The sequence below is a fragment of the Gambusia affinis genome, linkage group LG14, assembly GCF_019740435.1.
Source record: "Gambusia affinis linkage group LG14, SWU_Gaff_1.0, whole genome shotgun sequence".
NCBI classification, from domain to species: Eukaryota; Metazoa; Chordata; class Actinopteri; order Cyprinodontiformes; family Poeciliidae; genus Gambusia; species Gambusia affinis.
The window spans coordinates 2310688-2333725 of NC_057881.1; the positions used below are offsets into that span (position 1 = coordinate 2310688).

General features: G+C 38.7%; 1 protein-coding gene across 1 annotated transcript in view; it reads right to left on the reverse strand.

The window, feature by feature from the left end:
• erf (Ets2 repressor factor) overlaps window positions 1-21500 on the reverse strand; it is a 43555-nt gene extending 22055 nt beyond the window's left edge. Inside the window, 1 exon segment of the mRNA XM_044138413.1 lies at window positions 20879-21500. Coding sequence (XP_043994348.1) covers window positions 20879-20900 — 22 coding nt within the window. The 5' untranslated portion in view covers window positions 20901-21500.
• Window positions 21501-23038: the final 1538 nt, after the last annotated feature.

Below are 23038 nucleotides of genomic sequence, written 5' to 3' on the forward strand. Positions count from 1 at the left end.
GAATGCCCTGGGCAGTAGTTTACATGATGTTCACAATGCATTTGAAACAGACCAGAGTTCACTTCAACCAAACAGAGACTGAGGTTTGTAAGTGGACCAGAGTTTGCTTTTTTGGTTTGAATCGGAGTTTGATTTTCCATTCACATCTCCCCAAATGAACCAGACTTTCTAGGCGACCAAACAAGAGTTTGATTAAAGTGAACTTTATTTTTAAATCGCTCTCAGAAGGAGTTTTAGCGCTACAACAGAATGTATGACTGGATCCCTCAAATGTTTTTACTCAGCCTCATCACAGCAGCAAATGACTAAAACAGGTGAGGAACCAGTTTATATTCAAATACAAAGCTCGACCTTGTCTGTGTGATTATTAGTCTTTATTGAGGGAATAATGATTTTTAGGCTCTTCGTCATTTCCACCAGTAGTAACACCAGGCTGTTGATCAAGTGACTCCTGTGATGTGAATAAAGTGAACCATCTCATTCTAGCACAAAAAGGTCTAAAAACCCCCCAAGTTTTTTCAAAATTACATTGTTTCCTTTAAGCAAATTTATTTTTGTAATTTCAATTTACATAATTTTATGATTAATGGAGTGATGTACAGTTTCTTCTGGAAACTAGAACTGTCAACTGACAAGGGTTTGAAAACATTTGCAAACTTGGAAAATTTGTAAGGAAAAGAGGCAGCTAATAATCACTTTCTGAGAAAGACACTACATGGAGTGAAACTTTCTGGTTTGATAGAATTAATTAAGAAGCACCACCAACTAATAACGCTAATGAATCATAATTATTGGAGTCAACTTGGAGCCAAATTAGTCTTTAAAAGACAGCACTGCCCCTCAGTGATCAGGTTATTTTCAGGATGTGTACAAGCAAACACTCAGTTCTCACGGGACAAAAGCCTTTGTGCAATAAAGCAAACTCCGCTCCAGACAGGAAGAGGTGAAACGCAGCATTTCAGACCTCGGCTGAGTCTAAATATAGCAAAAGAGCAAAGCAGAATTCCCCATCAGCCTGCAGAACCGAGCCACCTGCGTTTCCTTTCCAAGAGAAACACGCCAGCAATCAGTGAGTGTGCAGGTTCGACACGCAGCCCGGCTTTCCTCGGGGAATCTGACGTCACGGACGTTGGACCGCTGCTCATAATAACAGATTAACATCACTGGAGTATTGTTAGAGGGGGGGAGAGCAAACAGAGCCTCCAATAGAAAACTGTTTTCTCTAGCAGAAAGAAAAAAGTTTCTGCAGGACACTACTCCATCTATCCATCTATCCCCCGTTTATTTTTCCCTCCCTTCCTCTCATTCTTTGCTGGATCTAAATTTAGCCTGTGGAAAGGTCGGTGTGCGTTGCAGGGGCACGCAGAACAACATGCAGAGGTAACAGGCCGGCTGGGATCTGCATCGGGTTTATCGCCGCCGGGATCAGGACAGCGCAGAAAAGCAGGAAATAAATGGGTACAGAGCAGGAAACAGGGAATCTCTGCTGGGCGGGTTATATTCCTGGGAAAAAAAACACAAATAAACACCCTGCAAGCTAGGAAGTCCAAAATAACAAACAGTTTATAATGATCAACTTATGGCCATCTTTATCAAACCGTCTGGTTTCCATGTTTACTTTACAATAACCATCCCTCTGCCACACTGGAATCACAAAAAGACAGCCTAACGCCACTTTAATGAGGAGGTCTGAGCCTCAAACTGCTGTTTAAAAACAATCTTCTCCTCACTGAGCTGAGCTCATAATTGCCCTTAAAGGATGGAGTTTAGATGCAAGGAGCCAGGGGCTTAAAGCTGGGCGGAGTCGGAGGAGGAACTCAGGTGGAAACAGAGATGAGGATGAGACGGAGGAAGAGACAAAAAAAAAAAGATCAAAGAGAAACAAGGACAGCGTGAACCCTCAGGTTTCACATGATCACTGCGGCTTAAAGACACACATCGCAGGTTAGAGGATACCAGCTAAAGAGAACTGAGAATAATCTCCAACCAGGATGCAGACAGAAGCTTGTAAAGGTGAGCTTGAGTTACCTTTTCAGCCTCAAGACAAACAAAATGAGACAGAAGGGCATAAAGAGAGACGGGAAACGTTCCAGGAAGAGCAATAATTGTACAGAGAAGAAAGGCATGAACGCAAAAATCAGATGACATTTTTCTGATCTATTAAAATAAAGTTGATGGAAAGAGACTAGATGAAAAATTTTAATTGTATTTTAGGGTTTTTCCCCACTCGATAGTCCAGTAGACTCAGTTTATTTGTAACATTTTCAGCTGGTATGGTTAGCTTTCACACTGCAGTGCATCAAACAATCTACCCAATTGAAAAACCAGTTCCCCTCCTCACCTGTGGGGGCGCTGCACCAAGAACCAATGAAGGAAATGACACAAGAATCTCAGAAAAAGACATGAGTGCAACTTCTTCTTCATACAATGTTAACGAAAATAGAGTGGAGTCATATGTTAGCAGTTGAAGAATTTATTTGTTGGCTTTGGTAAAAGACCACAAGCCATTGTTTTAGTTGTATATACCCAGAATGCACTGTACTGTAGTTCACTTCCTGCCTTTGAATGAGTTTCTGGTCCACTTGGCGTTCACATGTGCACTTCCAGTGAAACCAGATCAAAGTTTGTAGGTGGACCAGAGTTAGCTTTTTTGGTTCCCATCAGGGTTTGATTCACACCTCCTCAAGCAAACTGGACTTTCCAGAAAAATGGACCGGAGTTTGACTGAAGTGGACTTCACAGGGCTGGTGTGAATGCACTCATTTATCTGAGTGAAAAAAGACACATTAGACTCGTATTCTGGTCTAAACCAAACCAGTGTGTGAAGTGTGGGAACCCCAAAAAGAGGACGAGGTGAGACTAATGTCAGCGCATAACAAACGATGTAAACAAACAATTTATGGTGCATGTATAGGATGCGCTCAACTCTGACTCTACTGATCCATAAATATAGATAAACTTCCCCTATGTCAAAGTGAAATGCTAAAACAAAGTACAAAGCATCTAGAAAACACGCTACCTGAGTCCCTTCCTCAGATCTCAGAGCTGGAATCTAGCTTTTCTGTCTTTTGATACTTCCTGTAGTCTGACAACAAAATAATTCACCAATGTTTCACTGTTTAGGGATGGACAGTTACAAAGCAGGCAACCACATTACTGTCATGTGCAGAATGATAAAGAAAATGTTTTTTGTCTTACAAATCTTGTTTTGTTGCTTAATGAATGAAAAATTCAAACACTCTCCTGTCTCTATTTTTTTCCCACTCTATATTTACACAACAAAAAGTTTCTTGCTGCCGACTGCCTCTGCATTTCAAATGAGCTGAAGAAGCAACAAAAGGAATGTTGCTTCTTCCCAGCAACTTTTTCCCAGTTGCTGGGAAAAAGATTTATCTACCACAGATCTTTCTAATTGTATCAAACTGAGTTCAGTCGGAAGAACAAAGTAGAAAATTGACTTCCTGGCTGCTTCTGAAACCTTTCTGCAGGTCCCAACTCCACAGCCAGAAGCAGGAAGTTGGCAGCCAAACTTTTTCTCCTTATACATTTTGTTGCAAAAATACCTTCAAACTTCTCCACATTCTTTTTCTTTGGTTCAGTCAGATTAGATTTAGATTGGTAAAAATTAGAAAGAAAAATTAGATTCAGATTAGATTAGATAGAAAAACAAATTCTAGATTGTGTCTGAGCCATAAGGACAGATCTATTCAGTCTAATTCTATGTTTGGTGCTTTCTTTTTTATGTTACATTATATAAAATTCCTCACTACACTTTCTGAACTATTTGAAAAAAGTTTTTGGCAATTTATTTTTATTGTTCAACTAAGGCAGTAAGTCTATCGTTTTTGTCAGTTTCAGTTTATTATTTATTTTTACACTGGCTGTTATACTCCTAAAAAAAATCTAAAAACATTTTTTAGCTTTTTGACCAACTTTGCAAAGCTATTTAAGTAGCTGTACTGGAGCAGAGTTATCAAACAGATTTGTAATTTAGTACATTTATGTCTCAGTTTAAAAAAAAACCCAATTTAAGTCAATTTAGCTCAGTTTGTCTGTATTGGATTGCATCGGAAGTGAAAAAGCGGATCGGTGTTGGATCAGTTTCAATGTGCGGCTCTTTATGTTCAGTCAGTCATTATGATATGATACAACCAGCAAACCCTTCGTTGTTACACAGCTGGTTTGATTTTTCATAATTCCATTCCAATTAAAACTTATAATTAGGTCCTGGCAGCGTCAGTGGGTGGAATAAAACTCTTCGTGGGAACGCATCATTACTTGAGCGTTAATGAGAAACAAAATCCTTCAGCAATCGCATCGGTGATGATCTCACAGCTCAGGACTCTATCTGCTAATCTGGAGCGGCTGAGCCAAGGTTGAAACCTTATCAGTTTTCCCAGCAAAGGAACACATACATGCATGTACACGTGCTGCCGAACGCGTCGGAGCATGCCTTCCCTTCCAGAAAATTACAACCCTGTAGAACATTCACCTGTAATGAGCTGCTGGCTGCGTGACTACCCTGCAGGAAATCTGCAGTACATCCTGCCGCCGTCGGGGCACGAGGATGAACTTGGGTTTAAATGATTAAGCCAAAGGAAAAAAAACGAAGACTGAAAGTTTTAAAATTTGCATGTTACGGATCTGTCTGTGTGCAGGAAGTGAGCGAAGCAGACACCCTGCAGAGTGAAGTCAACCAAACCAGACATCTCCACAGTCGGGCAGATTCTTTGTTGATTAGGCAAATCAAACTGGGCATTCAGTCGGCTGGATGAAAAAGAGAAACACTTTTTTTTACTAGAAAGGCTTGTTAAAAACCTATAAACCTTCAGAAGTATTTCCCTTGGCTCGTAAAGAATGATCAAACGAGACGTAAAATACAGAGGGTGAGGAGAAAGAGACAGAAATAAAAGGGAATTTTTTTACCTACTTACACATGGTATAGAATCTAAAATAAAATACATTGTATAGTTTTTTCTGTGGGTAAAACAATTGTTGTCTTTCCATAATAGATATAACAAATCTGCAGAAAAGTAAAATCAAATGTCCACACAAATGAGGTGACGTCACAGTGGAAACACCAGCTCTGATATTAATACACAACACCATTGCTACCAAACACAGCAGTAATAAAGTCTCCACCTAAAATTTGAGTTTATTAAGAGAAGATTTATATGGCCAATCGTCCAGTAAGGATAAAGGGAGTCAGGAGAAATGTTTTCTGGGTGAACTAATTTGAAGACTCAAACTAGGATTCAAAAGCTCAACATGCCTCATATTTACTACAGATATAACAAGAGTCATATGAAACCTCAGAGTTCTAGCAGTTTATAAACAATCTGCTCTGGTTCTGACCAGCATTTTCACTCTGTTGTGTAAAAGCATAAGTTGAAACGATACAAAAGTTGGTTGTGAAGGTCTCATTTCTTAAGTGCTTTAAGTGAATTTTTCTGCTGTTAATATTCTCACAGGTCAATAGTCCACCATACATAAATTCAAACTTTTATAAGATGACTGCTTATAATATCAAGAAAGTATGCAAATGGGACACCATTGCTAAATATTAGGATACTGATTATTACCTGCCTATATTTTCCTGACTGCAGGAAACATTAACATCTCACTAGCCAAATATTTTATTTGCATGGAGAGTAAATGCATGTCACTCAAATATGATATATTGCTTCAAAGTACTTATGTGCAATTGTAAACATTTAAATCACAAAGATACCTGATTCAATTCATTGTGCAGCCCAATTTCTGGAGTCAACTGGTTAAGAACAGCAATCAGAAACCCAACTAATGTAACTGAGGTGAAACAGTTTTTTAAAAGAAAGGTTTATCAGATATAGACGTAATATCTGAGTATATTAATGATCATTTGTCTTCATAATCATGAGAACAGTTTTTCAAAAACTAAGACACAATGGCTCAAGTATATGGGAATGACAAAAGTAATTAAACGCAAAATATTTCTATTTTGTACCATTTTGATTTAAACACTTGTTCTGTCAGCAAAATAAATGTTTTTGAGTCTTTAAAATCCAGTTAATGATTAATCAATTGCTAAATCAGTCTAGGACTATTTGAATAATTGATTAATCACGATTGATTGAGCACTACATTAAAGTAGACCAAAACGTATCCCCCATAAAACATTTACGTAGAAATTAAATACAAAGTACACTGGTCCTTTATTACTTTACCTACATATTTAGCATTTGAAACAACTTGTGACTGTGTTAATGCAGAGCTGTGGTTCAGCAATATCTGCTTTTAAATCTCAAATCTGGCTTCTGTGTTGTGGTTTGTTCAGCAGACTCCTCTCATTTTACTCCAATACACACAAAAAGAGACACAGTAGCAAACCCAGCTCCGCTCACTGAGTGACTTCAGATATCAGATTTACACGTCTGAACACTAGTGTGCAGGCATACACGCACAAAACCACGCGCATACATGCGTCACCACAGCCCTGAATAGATCTATAGCTCTGAATCCGACGAGCTACATGAATGAGTCACTCTCGCTCTCTCTGCCAATCAAATGTCATCTTCTCATTTTGCTTCTTTCCAATAAGGCAGTTTTTCCTTTCAGTGCGTTTTCCAACAGACGGAAAGGCTCCAGCGTTGATTAAGACAACTGCATACAAGCAGTTGGGAGATGTGACAGAGGAAGGATGAAACAGCATCTATCTATCTGAAATTAGGAACGACGGTGTCATAATTCCCCCTGAAGTCACAAAACCCCGCGACCCAGCCAGAGGAGACATCACAGCGACTTTTATTACTACACGGTGCCAAACTCAAAACACATAATGTTCATATCTGAGACTGATTAACTCTCATTCCAAGGGTTTTTAAAGTGCTTTTAAAAAGTTAGTCTACACTCTACTGTATTAAGAATCAAAATAAAAACCTTTTCACATCTGTTCAGGATGAGAACAACAACAACAACTGGGAGCTTTAAGACAAAAATAAGAAAACTAGCATGTAAATTAATTTATTATTGACAGATTTAGCTGCAGCTTCACACACGTTCAGCAAAAAATAAAGTAACATCCAAAAGGTACTGTTTCCATAATAATTAAAAGAAGAAAAAAAACAAAGTTTGGAACTCTGGATTAGACAGGTGTGTGCTAATACAACGCCAAGCTGGAAAGACATCAGCAATGGCCCTGAGAAAGAAACATCCTGCTCCGTTTGGATGCATCCCTGCTCCAACACACCTGAATTTATAGCCTGAATTACCTCCTTGACACGTCAGTAAAGTCCTGTACTCGAGGACTGGAGCTGTACAGCCCGACTCCATGGTGACAAAGATTCGCAAATGGAATTTCACCCCAAGGTCAGATTGAAAACATGCTCAGATAAAATGCACAAAACCCGTAGCTTCATGTCGGTTAACATGCTAGAATCAGGAATCAAGGGGTGGGATGGTCTAGTCAAAGCTCAGACCTCAACCTGACCAACCAATACCTCGACTTGGAGCCAATCAAACTATTTTAAAGATACATTTTATTTACTGTCATTTACAGTAAACTGCACAATGAAATCAGTAGTACAGCTGTTTTTAAGGCATTTATAAACAGTCAAAACACACAAGACTGGTGTGATCTGGGGACCAGGTGTCTGTGGTGGGCAGGACGATGGAGAAGGTGAAGGATAGACTATCGGGAGCAGGAGATTTCAAGGAGCTGCTCTTCATGCAGCCTGTTGATGGTTTAGCCAATAATTTTTCAAACAAATTCACATCAAACTGGGGCTCCAGCATCGATTATTTTAGTGCTGAAACGATTAATCAGATAAATTGTGATTATTGAAATAATTACATTACACAGCATTCACCTAATTTACACTTAATCATCTGTAGCAAAGATAAATCTGCAGCGAAATAAAACCAAGATGTGAAAAACATCAATACAGTGTAGGCCAGGGGTCCCCAACTCCACTCCTCAGGGGCCACCATCCTGCAACTTTTAGATGGATCTCTGTTGAAACAGGCCTGGCTCAAATAAACTGCTCATTACCAGCCTATTGCAGAGCTGATTGGATGCAGGTGAGGGAATTCAGACATTTTGGAGCAGAGATGCAGCTAAAAGTTGCAGGATGGTGGCCCCTGAGGACTGGAGTTGGGGACCCCCGGTGTAGGCTAACTTGTTTGTTTTTTGGATAAACTGATTAATAGTTGGACAGAAAGAAGCAGCTTGATAGATTCTTTTGAAACATTTTTTCACAGCCAACGATTGATGATTAATTTAGTTGATCATCCGATTAATCGTTTCAGCCCTCGATCAAATATCGATAAACAGCCTGTGGGTGAAGAAAAAGCCCCGTCCTGAAGGTGTTGTGGGAAAAAAGCCAGACTAAAGCGCTGTTAATCATCTGATGCATGTTTTTCGTGTCTGATTAACATTTTCAGTCAGTGTTTGTGGGAAGTTTTGTTGATTGGATCCATCTGGCCTCTCAAGCATTCCTGACTAATAGTTTTCAAGCCCCTCCCAAACAAAAGCACCTCATCAGCTCCGCATGCAGCGGGTCGTCACTTCTGCAGTTTCATCAAGACTGTGACATGAATATTTGTTTTCCCCCCAGACGGCTGCGGTTCTGCCCCTGCCACTCTCCGGCGTTGGTTTGTGTAATTTATCTGCCATTTGAGACTTATAGAACAATCACAGCGACAGTGATCCGCTCTGGAGAAATGAGTCTGAACTTCTGAAAAACTTTAAAAAACGAGAGTCAGCAGACACAGGATTTTCAACATATGTGACGTCTGGGAGCGTTAGTCAGCCTTTCCTCAGAGGAAAAAGTTGCCGCAGTCTTAATTCCTCCATTACACTAAATCTGAATCTTCCAGTCTGCAGACAAAGTGGCTCGCTCCGTTTGTAAAAACATGAAAGATTGGAGGCACGACGGCGTCACCGCAGGGAGATGGCAGTCCAAACGAGCGCAACACGCTCACGAGCTGCAGTGAGAAAATTAAAAGAGTATGTGTGTGTAATACAAGACAGATATCGGCCGTTTTCATGGCACGTGGGGGGTCCAGACCCGTAATAAACGGAGCATGCTCAGAGTGGGCGAGGAGAATGAGTGGGAGTCTAAGAGATTAGCGGGTTTTATGTTATGATTCTCGCTCATTCATCACTGTCACCGACTGGTGTTCACACAAACTACACAGACAGAAAACAAGTCAGATTATTAAAAAAAACACCTAACGTTCGCTCTTTAAACTGAATTACATCTTAAATGTTGTTTAACTGTTATTTTTATTAAGATTTGGGTCAAAATCAGGTTGTTTGAGTGCTGCAAGTGATTAAGCAACAAAGCTCATCATTCATTCTTAAAGCCATTACATTTAATGTTTTTTTTTTACTACTTTATGAAACAATTTTTAACATTTTATGACTTTTCCCTAGTTATTATGCATCTGTGCTTAATTACAATCGCCTACCAGCTAATATAGTATGTTTTGATCAAATGTTAGACCTAGGTTGTTTTAGTCTCATGTATATATTGTTCTTGATATAAAATGTTTCTTTAATGCCCTTGAGTGTAGAAAAAACATCTTTTTACTAGTAATACATTATGGTAGACCTCAAAGGCATTTTACTTATTTAGAAAAACATTTTTAAAAAATAAGAAAAACACATAATTGAATGTATAAACCAAGTAATAAACAGCCCTTCTATTTAATTTCTGGTAGATTTTCTACTGTGTCTTAGACCAAAAAAGGGATCGGATTACAGATGCATCAAAACTTTTAAGGCCAATTTGTGATTTCAGATTTTCTGAAATGCAGATTGGAATATCTCATTAAAACCAATAAATGTCATTGATTTATAGATGCCAACATTTTCCTATCCAGCATGTTCTTAAATCACAGATCAAAATAGGAAACAGCAGATTAAACAGAAATGTTGCTGTAGCATGTTTAGCCTTCTTGTTATCCCCTGAAGTTGCTCTCTCTTGTAGTCTAAATGAACAGTAGCAGCTTAGGCCATGAAGAGCTTCACATTTTTTTCCAAAACCGTCAACAACGTCAATACTGGAAAAATTTACTGTTAGTATGGCCTGTTAGCATTTAGCTAAACTCAGTTTACAGTATTTGTAGCATTTCTCTGAATCTTTCAGAATATTATCACCAGATGAGCAGCAACAAAATTAAGTTCAACAAATAATACTGAGTAGATGTGGAGCAACGGATGAGGAAAAAGCATAAATAAGATTCATAACTGAAGAGTAAAAGCTAGATTTTGCAAAAGATTTAAAAAAAGTTCCTCCATCCTGCTTTGAGTTGGGATGTTTTGCAGCATTTTGCTGTGAGTCTATAAAGTCTGTTTCCATCTCGTCTTTAAAGTAGGCGTGTGAGCTTTAGCGGTATGACACCTTCACACAGAGTCACAACAAACACACCACACACCGATTCCCAAGGCTGGCCCTGACGGCCATAAGAGAGAGACAAAGCTGTAGGATTCCCAGCGGAGAGATAACTGGAACAAACATGATGTGAGCGCTGCTGAATGCTGATCATCACCTGTTTGCTCTGTTCCCAGCAGAGAACCACCCTCTGATCCTCTGAGGAACTTTCACACCTGAAGCTAATTTGGTCCAAATCAGCTGATGAGTTTGTTAGCTTGGTTCTGTTTCTAAATCTGTTGTAACAAAACAAATTAGTTCATTTATTGGGTTGATGTGTTCAGGGTTGGAATGGCTAATGTGAATACAGGTAAGCCTGTTGCAATAAGAAATAAATCAGTTAATGGCATGATAAATTAAAACAAGCTCAATCATTTATATGATTCATCATTTCTAAGTCTGTTGATCTCTGATAATGTATTCTTGAATGCCATTACCACTGACTTGAATGGCCTCTAAACAATATTATTGTTCAATAACTTCCAGGACAACTTACTGTCCAGCAAAATGTGTTATTGTTACAGGCCTATCAATGCCCAGCCCTCTTTTATGGGTATTATTTTAGGCAACGGGAAATAAATAAAAGTGAGCTTTAAACAGATCCAACACCTCAGAGGTGAAAACACTCATAAATATGCCAACCTTTCCTAAACTTTCTCTAAATCCAATCCCAGTACCACACTAGGTGCCACTATGTGTGATAACAAAACCTCCTGTTAGATTTTTCAGACATTATCCCGTGGTTCAGTACCAGGTGCCTGAGTTTCCTGCCTGGCTGGATTTCAGGAGCAAAGAGCAGCAGGAGGTTCAGGAAACTCATGTTGGAGTAACTGTAACCCTTCAAAAACCGTCAAAAACAACAAACTTCAAGACTTTTCAGCGTTTACAGGTAGCGTGAGAGCTCCAGGTACAGGTTTATGATTCATCTGGTTAAACTGTATTCAGAAATATCTTCTGATGAGCTGAATAAAAGACATTTAATGCAGGAGAAAAAGGAAGCATTGTGTCTTCTGTGTGTTTCTGGTTTCTTTCACAGTGTTTGATTATGAAAAATACGTTTTTAGTTCAGCATAAAACCTGGATTTAAGAAGGGTGGCCTGCAAATCAAAAGCTCCTAGATGTTGAGAGGTGTGGACAAAGTGTCTCTGTCTGCCTTGCTGGGTCAATGTCTGTCCCAAAGGGATTCAAACAGGACCTTACTGTTGACAAAGATCAAAAATTTTATATTTCAACAGCTTTTCAGAAAAACTCTTCTTTGCAGAGTTTATTTGTGGGGTCATTAATAAAATATAGATAGTTTTCTGACAGCTGGATGTTTTCTATAGAGCAGGGGGAGCTTTAAAAATGCAGGTGCAAAGCCAACAGAGGTGCAGGAAAGCTCTGGTCTGGATCAACCAAGTCCAAACAACCACAAACCGAGCCGCTGCCGCCAGTTGGCAGGTTTCCCCCTCAGAGCCTCTTCAGGTGGTCTTCAGGCTTATCCTGCATCAATCCTAAACACTTTCTAAATTCAACAGGCTTGTTTTTACTATCAAAGACTTTCCACTGGTGAAGTAATGCACTGCTGATGAATGGATGAAAGTCACGTCAATACTCCCATTTTATTGCGAATTAATGACACCGCCACCCACAGTGGGTCACCCTAAATGCCTGGACATAACCTGGCTGGCTTCGATCTACCGCTCATGTTTGTTGGATCCAACCTCACAAACATGGTGGTGGATTTGGCTTCGACAGAAACACTGGAACTACTTTACAGAGCCATAAGGGCCCCCAAAACATCAACTCCAGCAGGGAGCGTGCACCCTGTGAAAGCCTGTGTTTTTCTACCATGTCAGGAAATTTGTTACATTAAAAACAAGACTGGAAAACATTATACACAAGAACATGATGAAAATACCTTAATTTCAGCATCAATTACTAAGAAAAGAAATGTAAAGAATCAGGACAACCTTACAATTATTGCTCCTTAAAATAGCTAAAATCACACATAGTGTTTGAGGAGATTTGCCTCTAGTTAAACCTCAAATATTTAGTTTGGTGATCTAGATCTTAGAAAGAATCTAAAATCTGCTATTTCAATGTACGGAAAATAGTCTAAAACTGAAGAACATTCGAACAACCAGCAATTGAAGCAAGTTTACTCTGGAAGCAGACCGCAAGAACCTAAAAGAAGACTCCAACAGGGATGCAGAAGATTTTAGACATTTATACTTATTGCAATAAATCTATATAAGTAATGACTAAAGAAAAAAGAAAAGCATGCATGCATGATGATTGTTGTTGGTTCATGTTGCACTTAGGTCTGTCGCGATTTTTTAGACGATAAATTGTCCCAGACGTTATTGCGATAAATTATAATACTGTTGTTTTGAGACCATTTTCAAGTAACAAAATAATGCAAAAACACTCGCTCTTTTAATTGGCATCAAAACCAATTAATCAAAATTAAGGCGTCAAAGTTCCAGGCCTGATTAAAATATGTTTCTGCGGGAAGCCTGGCATCCTGTCAGGCATTTCAGAAACATCTGCGCTCCTCCTTATCTGATCGCTGAGGTGCATCACTGGTTCCACTCGACCTGTTCTGCTGTTTTATTGGCCTCACTGGAGGTCAAATGTCACAGAGATTCACTCAGTCATAAATGCTTACAGATGGGACCAGGCCAACAAGTCAGGCTGACACAGATCCTGACCACATTCTTTCACTTTACCTTTGTCGTGCAAAATAAAATACTTGGACTAATGCCTTCCATCAGGCAGCAACCATTTTAGTTCCTTTAGGCAAGGCACTCTGAAAGCCTTCCTGTTTAGATAGATGTTTAAACATGAAGTGAAGCGTATAAAATCAGAGAACATCACAGCTCACTGCCTGATGTCTTCATGGCTGGTGGAAACGTTCACTAAAGATCCGGTGTGAGAAAAGTTCACACCTCCAGGTTCTTACGAATCAGCTCAGAATAAAAGGCATTTCCAGTAACCAGAATAATATCCTGTGCTGATTATTTAGGCTTTCTAATAATTTGGAACGTCTTTAAATTAGAAAAAATTTTACTTCACAGGAAATATTTTTCCATTCAATGACGACATACTTGTAAAAGTAAGTTATAGTAGTCAGTAAAGAAGTGAATATTTTCCTTTAAAGGCTCTTCAGGAGCAAAGGAATCATTTCAACCATGGATGATGAGCATTTCCACTCAGATCTAAGGGATAAAGTTGATAAAGAATCTTGTGCTGAAGAGTGATGGTTATCAGATGGAGGTAAATGCAAACAGAAAGTTCACTCAACCACAGCAGCTTGTGGTTTAGTTCTGACTGAAGCTGCTGAAAGATAAAAACACAACTTAAAATAACTTTCCCTGTAGTTCAACTTAAAATTATGAGCTGCAGTGAAACAAACAGGCAGAAATAACATGTAGAAACACACAACTAGGTGTTAATGTGTTAGGAAATCTTGTGACGGTAAATATTGGAACCTTTTGCATTTTAAGCGACATCGTTAACATAAATACAAGTTTATAATGTTTGGAATATAGTTTATAACATTTGGAGAAACAAAAGCTCAGAATGTTCGTGCTACATTTTGGTTTCTTGAAAGTACTAGCAGGATAAAAAAAACAACAACAAAAAAAACTTATTTCCATTAGAATAAAAATGTTCTGCTTGTTGGTGGTGTGCAGCTCCTGTAACTTTACTTTAAATCAGTGTTTGTGAACTAACTCTGGGCCTCCAGAACCGGTGCGGGCCTACACCCAGCCCTGGGGAATCTGATCAGCAGGTAACCTCAGCTGGAGGCAGATAAAGAATCCCTCTTGGCTGTTGTTTTAAATTAGCATTTTATTGCTCCTCTCTACACCCAACAGCAACATTTCATTGATCCATTTATTGTCAAAACGCTTTAATTTGATTTATCTGCAAATTCTCAACTTGTGATTATATCACAATGCAAATAAACTCGGCTTGTTTTTATTCATTTCTAAAACAATAATAATTCTTCCACATGTAAATGTGCCAATGGGCAAGGCACTAGACTCCAAGTTGCCCAACAGTCCAGCTATTAGATTATGAAAGCATCTGTTTGTTGAAAAGCTTTAACATTTTTGCTTTGATTGTAAAAACACTTTTAAAAAATACATTTTTGTAATATTTAAGATTTTGGATTAATATTCCTGTGTTTCTTTGAAATGATCAAACATTTTCAGAAATAAAAATGGAAATTGTTTAAGCGCTTAGTGTGAATTTTAGGCAACACTTCATTTGATGGGGTGTGCATAAACATGACAACACCTGTCACAAATATTCATAACTGTTGTCATCAGGTGTCAGTTGGTAAATAATACTCTTAATGCAAAGCTGCATTAAAAGTCCTTTAAAAGTGTCAACTTTGAATTAAAAGTGCCATCATTTACCAAAGGATATTTCATAACAGTAATAAACATTCATGAAGACTCCATGTTTATGACAGTTTCATATCAGTCTTATGCAAACTTCTCAAATTAAGTTTTACCAAATTTCCTTTGTGGGAACATTATTTTGAAGCCTGACTTTATATATTTTAGTAATAAATAAAGATGTGGGTGCAGCTGCCAGACTTTCCTGTATTGTTTCGCCAGCATGGTCGTGCTTTGAGCAACCTGTTGTCTGGAGTCGGCGCTTGCTAAGGGTCACAGAGCCGTCGTGCATACACACTTCCAGGAAAAGAGGCCCGCCATAACATCAGGAGATGATCGAAGTGGCGCTGACCCAGGCTGCCGCTCAACAGCACATCAGAGAGGCACTGACGTCACTCTGTGGCTGTTTTTCCAGCCCCACTTGCCCAGACTTGGCTCGCTAGCAATCAGGAATGTGATCAGGTCGACCTTTGTCGAACTAATCACTCACAGTAACCACATAATGGGAGGAAAACCTGAGGAAAGTACAATCTGTGAGTTTCTGTGTGGGTGTGGGGAAGAATATGTTTGGCTTTTTTCCAGTTGTCACGATTCTGCAGCAGTTGGATCAGAAAAAAATAAAATAAATTGTTTTATTGTCTGACGTTACATCATCTGGCTGATCCTAACAAACACGACCCCAGAGATTGCAAAAACAAATTGCTTCTGCTTTTTGGATTTTAAACAAATAATAAAAAATACTTCTAGATCCATTTTATGTACCAACATTCCCTCCTGTAGAGTTCTGATAAGAAGTTGGAGAATGGATGCATCTACAAGTTACAAGATCAGCTCAGAAAATATGGAATTAAGCATCTCGGCTTTAGATCAAAGCGTATTTGTATGTCAGGACGGCCTAGTCAAAGTACAGACACAAATCTAATTGTGAATCTGTGGCAAGGCTATAAATGTGATCCAATCCAATCTAAGGTTGAGTTATGCTCAGGGTGTAACTGCAGTGGGAGCTGGCTCAGTAAAGCACACCTTCAGGGGGGTTGAACACTTCTGCTGCTTCACTTTTCAGGTTTTATTTGTAAATTTGTTGAAGATGAAGCTTCAATTTGTTTTGACTTTGCAGCTCAGCACTACTTGGTGCAGGTTGATCCAGTTTTGGGTTGTAGGTAAACTTGTTGCAATAAGCAATAAATCAATTAATAGCATGATGAATTAAAAAAAGCTTGATCACTTACATTTGGATAGTTGCTTTTCTTGTGTTTCTCTCTTTCAACCAAAAGCTGGATGATAAAAGTCTTCAGCCTGGTGCTTTGGTCTCAACTACCCCCTTTTTCTGAAGATCAATTCTTCTTCAGAGACTTCACAACTCATTTTATTTATTTTGTTTCTGCTAGTTTGTTTTTATTTAGAGTATTTAACATGTCTTCCAAATGTGTTAAATGTTCAATAGATATTAAAGTTTATTGTTCTTCTAGGGGGCATACTTACATTTTTATGCCAATATCATTATATTATTCATTTAAAATGGTCTAAAAACAACATTCTAGTTTATTGCAATAATTTCTTGGACAATTTAATGTCCAGCAAAGCTTGTTATCGTGAAGGTCAAGTGATAAACTAACTGTACAGGACGAGGTCTAAGGGTGTGAAAACTTATCTAAGGCATTGTGTGGCTCCAACTAATAATTACCAAGTAATCGATTAGTCCGAAAACTAATAAATAAAAGATCAAAATAAATAAAAATTGGTACCTTTTACAGATTTTTTATTTAACTTAAGCATTTTTCCATACATTAGAAGACGCTATAAATATCTAAAATAAATAAACAAAACAACAGAAGGAATAAATACAATGAATTATGATGAAGGACAACAAAATTGTCCTTTAAAAAAAGTTTAAGTTGAGACCAAAACATTAGACTGAAGACCTTTATCACCAAGTTATTGGTAGAAAGAGAGAAAAAGAAAAAATGATAAACTGTTCAAATAGAAATTATTGTGTTTGTTTTAATTTAGCATGTGATTATTTGATCTACTGTTTATTGTGACAGACTTGAACAGGATATACATTTTATGCCATGTTGCACATCCCATATATTTATGTGATTCTGTTTTATTATTCAAGGTTAAGCTGTGAGTCTAACAACTGTGGCGGTTCTTCATGTTGGTGTTTGTTGATGTTTTAACAGACAGAATGTGGTTCATTAGCCAAAATTTAAACCAGGCTTGTTAGCGTTAGCTGAATCTGCCTTTCTACTTCCTGTAAATACGACTTCGCTCATCAACCCACAACCAAGCGGTCTTCCTGAAGCGTGACAGTAAAAACACTCGTTCTGTTGTGACCACATCAACATCAGGTGGAGCCACGCTGCGACAGACCGGCGGCCGTACGCGTGTCTGCGCGCCTGTGCACGCACGCAATAAAGAGTCCCAGTCGTAAACAGCAGCTCACTGCTAATGTATGGCTCCTTTCACATGGAACACGCCGCAGAGCGGGCGGGCGGTCCCGGCCGGCCGCAGCTGTGACGTCTCACATGTGGAGTGTTGTTGATATAAGGAGGAACACCAGTGGAAAATTGGAGCTGGAGCTGGTGGGGCCAGACTTGTGACTTCCTGATAGGAAGACGGTGCAGGCTGACCCACATTTGTTTTGTTTAATGGAGATATTTATATCTGCAAAGGTCTGCAAGACCACAAAAGGGTTCCTAAAGTAAAAACTTTGGAGTAAAAGCATCAACTAACTTTATGAAGTTTGTAGAATTGTACTCCACTAAGTGTAGCACTACTTCAACATAAAAAGTAAAAAGTCACCATCCAGGGAATTACTGAAAAAGTATTTGGTAAAAAATCTACTCAAGTACTGAGTAACTGATCAAATTATCAATCAATTAATATTGAAACATTACATCAACAGACAGACCAAAATTTTAAATGTAGAAATTTTGGTATTTTACACACCAAATGACACCAATTCATGTAAGTAACAAAAAATAGCAAAATCAGACAAAATATTTTTTTTCCAAATCAGTTTCTTTCAATAAAAAAACTTATGAAACTTTAACAAAAACTGCAGGAACGTATTTGATTTTTTATTCAGTGGGCAGATAATGCAGAACTTTTACTCAAGTGAGAGTAACAACCCTTCATAATAAAATTACTCAAGTAGAAATAAAAAGTACAATGTAGTAAAAAGTTTTTTTTTTCCCAAAAAGTTACTCAAATAAATGTAACTAGTTACTACCCAACTCTGGCTTTAATCAATAGAAACTAATGTAACTGGGTTAACTTTCTCTAAGCTGCCACACAAACTCCTCTAAGCCTTTTGCAAGCTGCTACAAGCTGCACCAAACCAGAACTCGGGTCAAAAATACACAAAGGAGAACGGCATGTGGGTTAAACTAGACGGTCTACTTTTAAAACTAAGCGGAAGTGTGACACAGCCTCTGGATGCTGGAAGTCATTAGGAGGGAATACAATGTTCAGGAGTCAGAAATAGGCGACAATGAGTCGATGGTCTGAGCCGTCCTCTAAAAATAAAGATGGAGTCATAAAAATAAGGAGGCTCGTTTCAGAAAGATTAAGTTTTCGCTCCTTCATGTGAAGATTGAGCTTCTTTTCGGCTTCTCCAGAGCAGTTTGGGATATAAAAAGGCACCTTCAGCTGCAACGAGATGGACGAAGCCGCATTTCTAATTACGACGTTGTGTTGCGGTGAGGCATTCCCCTCTTTAAGCGTCTATTATGGGCCGCTGGATCCCTGCCTGCCCGAGGTCACCGCAAAGCACTCCTGACTAAACTGAATTTAAGAGCACCTAAATGCACCATGGGAGGAAAATTATAATCATTTCAGCAAAATCGGTGGTGTCACAGAAAAATGGGAGGAATGTTAACTGTAAGAGCTGTAAGGTCTGCTTGAATCTCAGGTGGAAGGTGGCTCCTTTGTTTTTAAAGCTCGTCTTTCTGGAAGTGGGATTCATTTGAAAGCTTTGTAAACAAACAGGCAGCATTTTTCCTTCCTCTTACTGCAACTATCTCCAACTTTCCCTCTAGATTCTGCAGATCCTGACTAACTGCAGGATTTTCAGTCATTCAGCTTTGATTAGTTGAACTAATGCAATTTGTAAGGATCAATCAAAAGCTGTATAGCAATAAAAATAAGATTTCAACTTGAAATTGTAAAGTTTCATTGTAAATAAAGTCATTTTGGCCCAGAAATCACACGTTTGTTAATAATAACACATCAATTCATACCAACTTTAACAACTAACATTTTTTCTAAATGCAACACATAGTTACACAGCTATATATCCACATTTAATATTATATACCAACTTAGAGTTATTCTGGTCTGATCAAAAGCCATAAAAGTCAGAACCAAAATAAACTGTTAAATATTGGTTAAATGTTTGGGTGTGAATTGATTTCAGGCAACAGAATAGGTGGAGGATGTTCAGAAATCATATTAAAAAATTTAAATCTTAATCAAAAACTGGATTTAAACACCCTTCATCAACCAGAGAATAAAGTTAGAGTAAGATTATTCCCCCTATCTTGGTCAGATTGCAATTAAACTATAAAGTGCAGAGGACAAGTTAATATTTAATGCACTTCTATACCAAGAATGATGCGAGATTAAAATTTTGATACAATGAGAGGGAATTTTTAATGAAAAATTGGCCGGTTCCGATCTGTGGTGAACAGATCGGTGCATTTCTACTTTATAAACAAATCTCAAAGAATCTCCATATTTGTTTCATCATTTCTGATGTTACATTGAGCCAGAGTATCCACCTTAAATGCTTTTTCTTGTAATCTGTTTGGATAGTTTTTACCCAAACATACTAATTATTACCACTTCCTAAAGTTTCTGAAGCAACCACGTGATCGGCTTCAGTTTAATATAAAATCTCCAACATAAAGTGTGTCCTTTTGTAAAGTACAAGCAGGATAATCACTTTAAATCCTCTTATTTCTCCTTCTCAACACCACTGAGTTCGAGGATTTTCACTGTAAAACTTTTTTCCTGCAAAACCCAGTAAATTATGTTTGCTGGGCTTCAACTTTTCACCTTATTTTCGCACAAGTGGGCAAAAGTCTGCAACAACCACTATTTTTATATGAAATTTAGTATTTTAAATTAAACTTTCTGCAATCAGTGATATCATGAAGGGAAATCAATTTTTGTTTACAGTCAGTTATAAATCTTGAATGTTTCTCGAGATTGTCACAAAGTACCTTATTGGATGTTTAATCTATTATTTGTATTATTTAAAGCATTTTGCACAGATGGATGTCACAATTTAAACTATCTGAGATAATACAAATGAAATCGCCAACATTAAATTTGCCATTTTTGGTAACTAACACTTGAATAATAACACTGAATTCTCTTAATTCTCCTTTCCAACAACTGTGTTGCTGCTAAAGTAAATTTAATGTATTCTTAAAGATTAATTTAGTTTTAATTACTTCTTGTGGTTTTTATTACAATTGTGTTGCAGTTTGTTTTGTTTTGCATTATTGACTTAATTTGTGTAGTTAAGTGTAACGTCTTTGTTTTTAGTCGAACAAATTGAGCATTGTCCCGGGATAACAGATGAAAAATAGCATTTTGACTAATTCTGGCGTATTATAGTAAAGTTAAAACATGTGCATTGTCCCTACCTAATAAGTTAAATAAAATTTCCAAGTAAATCAAAACTGTGTTCAAATCGCCCAGACTGTAACTAAACTTTACAGTCTGAATCTGTTTATTTAGAGATCAAACTCTACTTTAAAGTAGATTTCAGTGATGTAAATACAAAGCTGTAATAGTGAACCGTGACTCCAGTTATTGTAAATATCTAAACATGGAGGTTTGTTTTGATGCAGGAAGCCCAGCAGGTTTGGGTCATGTTGGTTCAGAGCTGGAAGCGATAGAAACTTTTTAACAGACGGATGGATCCTCTGCAGCGCCATAATTCAGTCACACTTTCCCTGGAGCTGCTGCTGCTAACAGGCTAACTGCTGCCGTTTTCACCGGGAACAACAAACACCAGAGTCTGTAAAAGTTGGTTGAAAAACCACAGAAATGTCCACTCACCCGTCTCTGCCGGGGTTTTCATCTTTGTCGAAGTCTTCGGCTGCTTCCTCCGTCACCAATCCCGTCGACGGGTAACTTCAGACGGTAGCTTTTAGCTGAGTTAGCAGCGGCTCCGCACTCCTTCCACCCCCCGTGTTGTTCTAGCCGAAAAAAGAGCCGAGAAAAAAAAACCCGAATGGAGTTTAAAACACACGGATTAACTGTGAAAGTTGCTGGTTTAAATCAGCAAAGTTGTCCCAAAGCCTCTGGAGCTGTGGGGGAGGAGGGGGAGAAATCCAGTCCGGTCCGGCTGAATGGTGAAAGTTTGGAGGAGTCAGTCTGTGCTGCCGTTGGCCGCTTCTGGAGCAACGGAATGTGGCGAGTTTAAATTTTCACTCCTATCGCTGCAGCAGCGGCGGCGGTGTCGCATGTTGGAGTCCTCCGGGGCAGCGGCAGCATCTTCCTCCTGACAACAGTCGCGATTCGGGGAGGAACAAAAGTACCAAAGCCAACTCACTTCTTTCTCTGTGCCCCCTCTTTTTCCACTCAGTCACTTCGTGTTCTCTCTCCAGCACCCCCTCCTCCTTCTTACACGGCCGGGGTGTCGTGTTTCGCTCTCCTCCTGCCACACGGGGCCGCCCACGCTGACCCACACAGGGAGGGAGGGAGCGAGGAACCGAACGCCCACTCTTCAAAGATCGTCTATGAAAAGCCGACTTTACTGTTATTAATGAAAAGATTGAAAATGTTTTGTTACAATAACAAGTGGGGGTACAATGTCTCTGTTTACTAAGTTGTAAACATCTTATTAATGTTATGCTACGACAATAAAGATTCACACCAGATACTGCACCATATTATCCACATATATGAAGGAATCAAAGGAAATTGGTTTACTTTCAATACAAAGTTGATAATTTGATATTTTAAAGCAAGCTTTAATGCATTTTTGCTTTAAAAGTGTCATTATTTACTGAATAATGCAAAATTGATACTTTTAATGTAGTCATATGTGCAGTCCTTCAAATGAAGTGTTATCACACTAACTTAATGGTTTCAACTCTGCTGCTTCCTCAGATTAATAAACAAACCCTATTTTCTTCAGTTTTAAATGAGAAAAAATAACCATCTACTTCACTTTGCTGATTAATTTACTGAAAAAATAAATAGATTTCTGTGTTTAGTACTTAACCCGTGTTGCTTTCCTGTAACTCAAACAAGCAACAGATGATCCTTCAGATGATTATGAGTTGTTGAACAATGGTGTTCCCATCATACTAATAGACGATCTTTGAGACAGACCCCGGTCGCTGCTTGCCGCTTCGCTTTTTGTCGCTCGCTCTGGTTTCGCGCGTCCAGGCGTTGTCATGGATACCGATAACAGCCGCGGGTGACGAGAGGCGCCCTTGTTTACCCGTAAACCGCGACATCGAGGCGGCCAATCGGCCATTTTTTTTTTCGGCCGATGGGGGACGGAAGGGTCCAATCAACAGGTGTCCTGTCCTAAAGGAATGGCTGGGGCATTTACATTGATTGTAATTACATGAGGACAGCGCCTGCAGCTCATCAGGCTGTCATTAGCATTATGTGGCTCGAAGTTACTCCCACACGCCCTTTTCTTTCCGGGCTAATGAAGGGCCCTTCAGCTCTCAGAGCCGCTCTTGGAGGGAGAGGTGTTTGAAGAAAGGAGCAGTAATTACACAAAGGTGGGCCGAGGAAGAAGATGAAGTGGCAGCAGCACTAAAGTGTTGAATAGCTGTAGCTCTTTCCACCTTATTTCCGGCTCATTAGTCACAACCATCACAAACTTTAGCCTTGCTATGATTCACAATCCTAATCAGACCGAGTTCTGGTCCTTATAAGATCCTATGGAGATCAGTGATGACGTAACTCCTACAAACAATGAAAAAGGCTAATTTCCGGCCTACATTTCTACTCATTTCTACTCTTTAATTTCCCACCTTCTCCTGCTTGTACCCTCTTGAAAACAACCCACCTGTATGACCACCTACCTCCCCAGTAACAGCTAATATATTGATTATTGATGGTCATTTATGGAAAAAATACAACGTTCCTTGGTAAAGAGCTTTAGTTTACTGTCAGTTTACATTTAGTCCTGTTGCAATAAATCAATTAATTGACTATTTTGTTTACAGATACTTCATAAATATATTTTTTTTG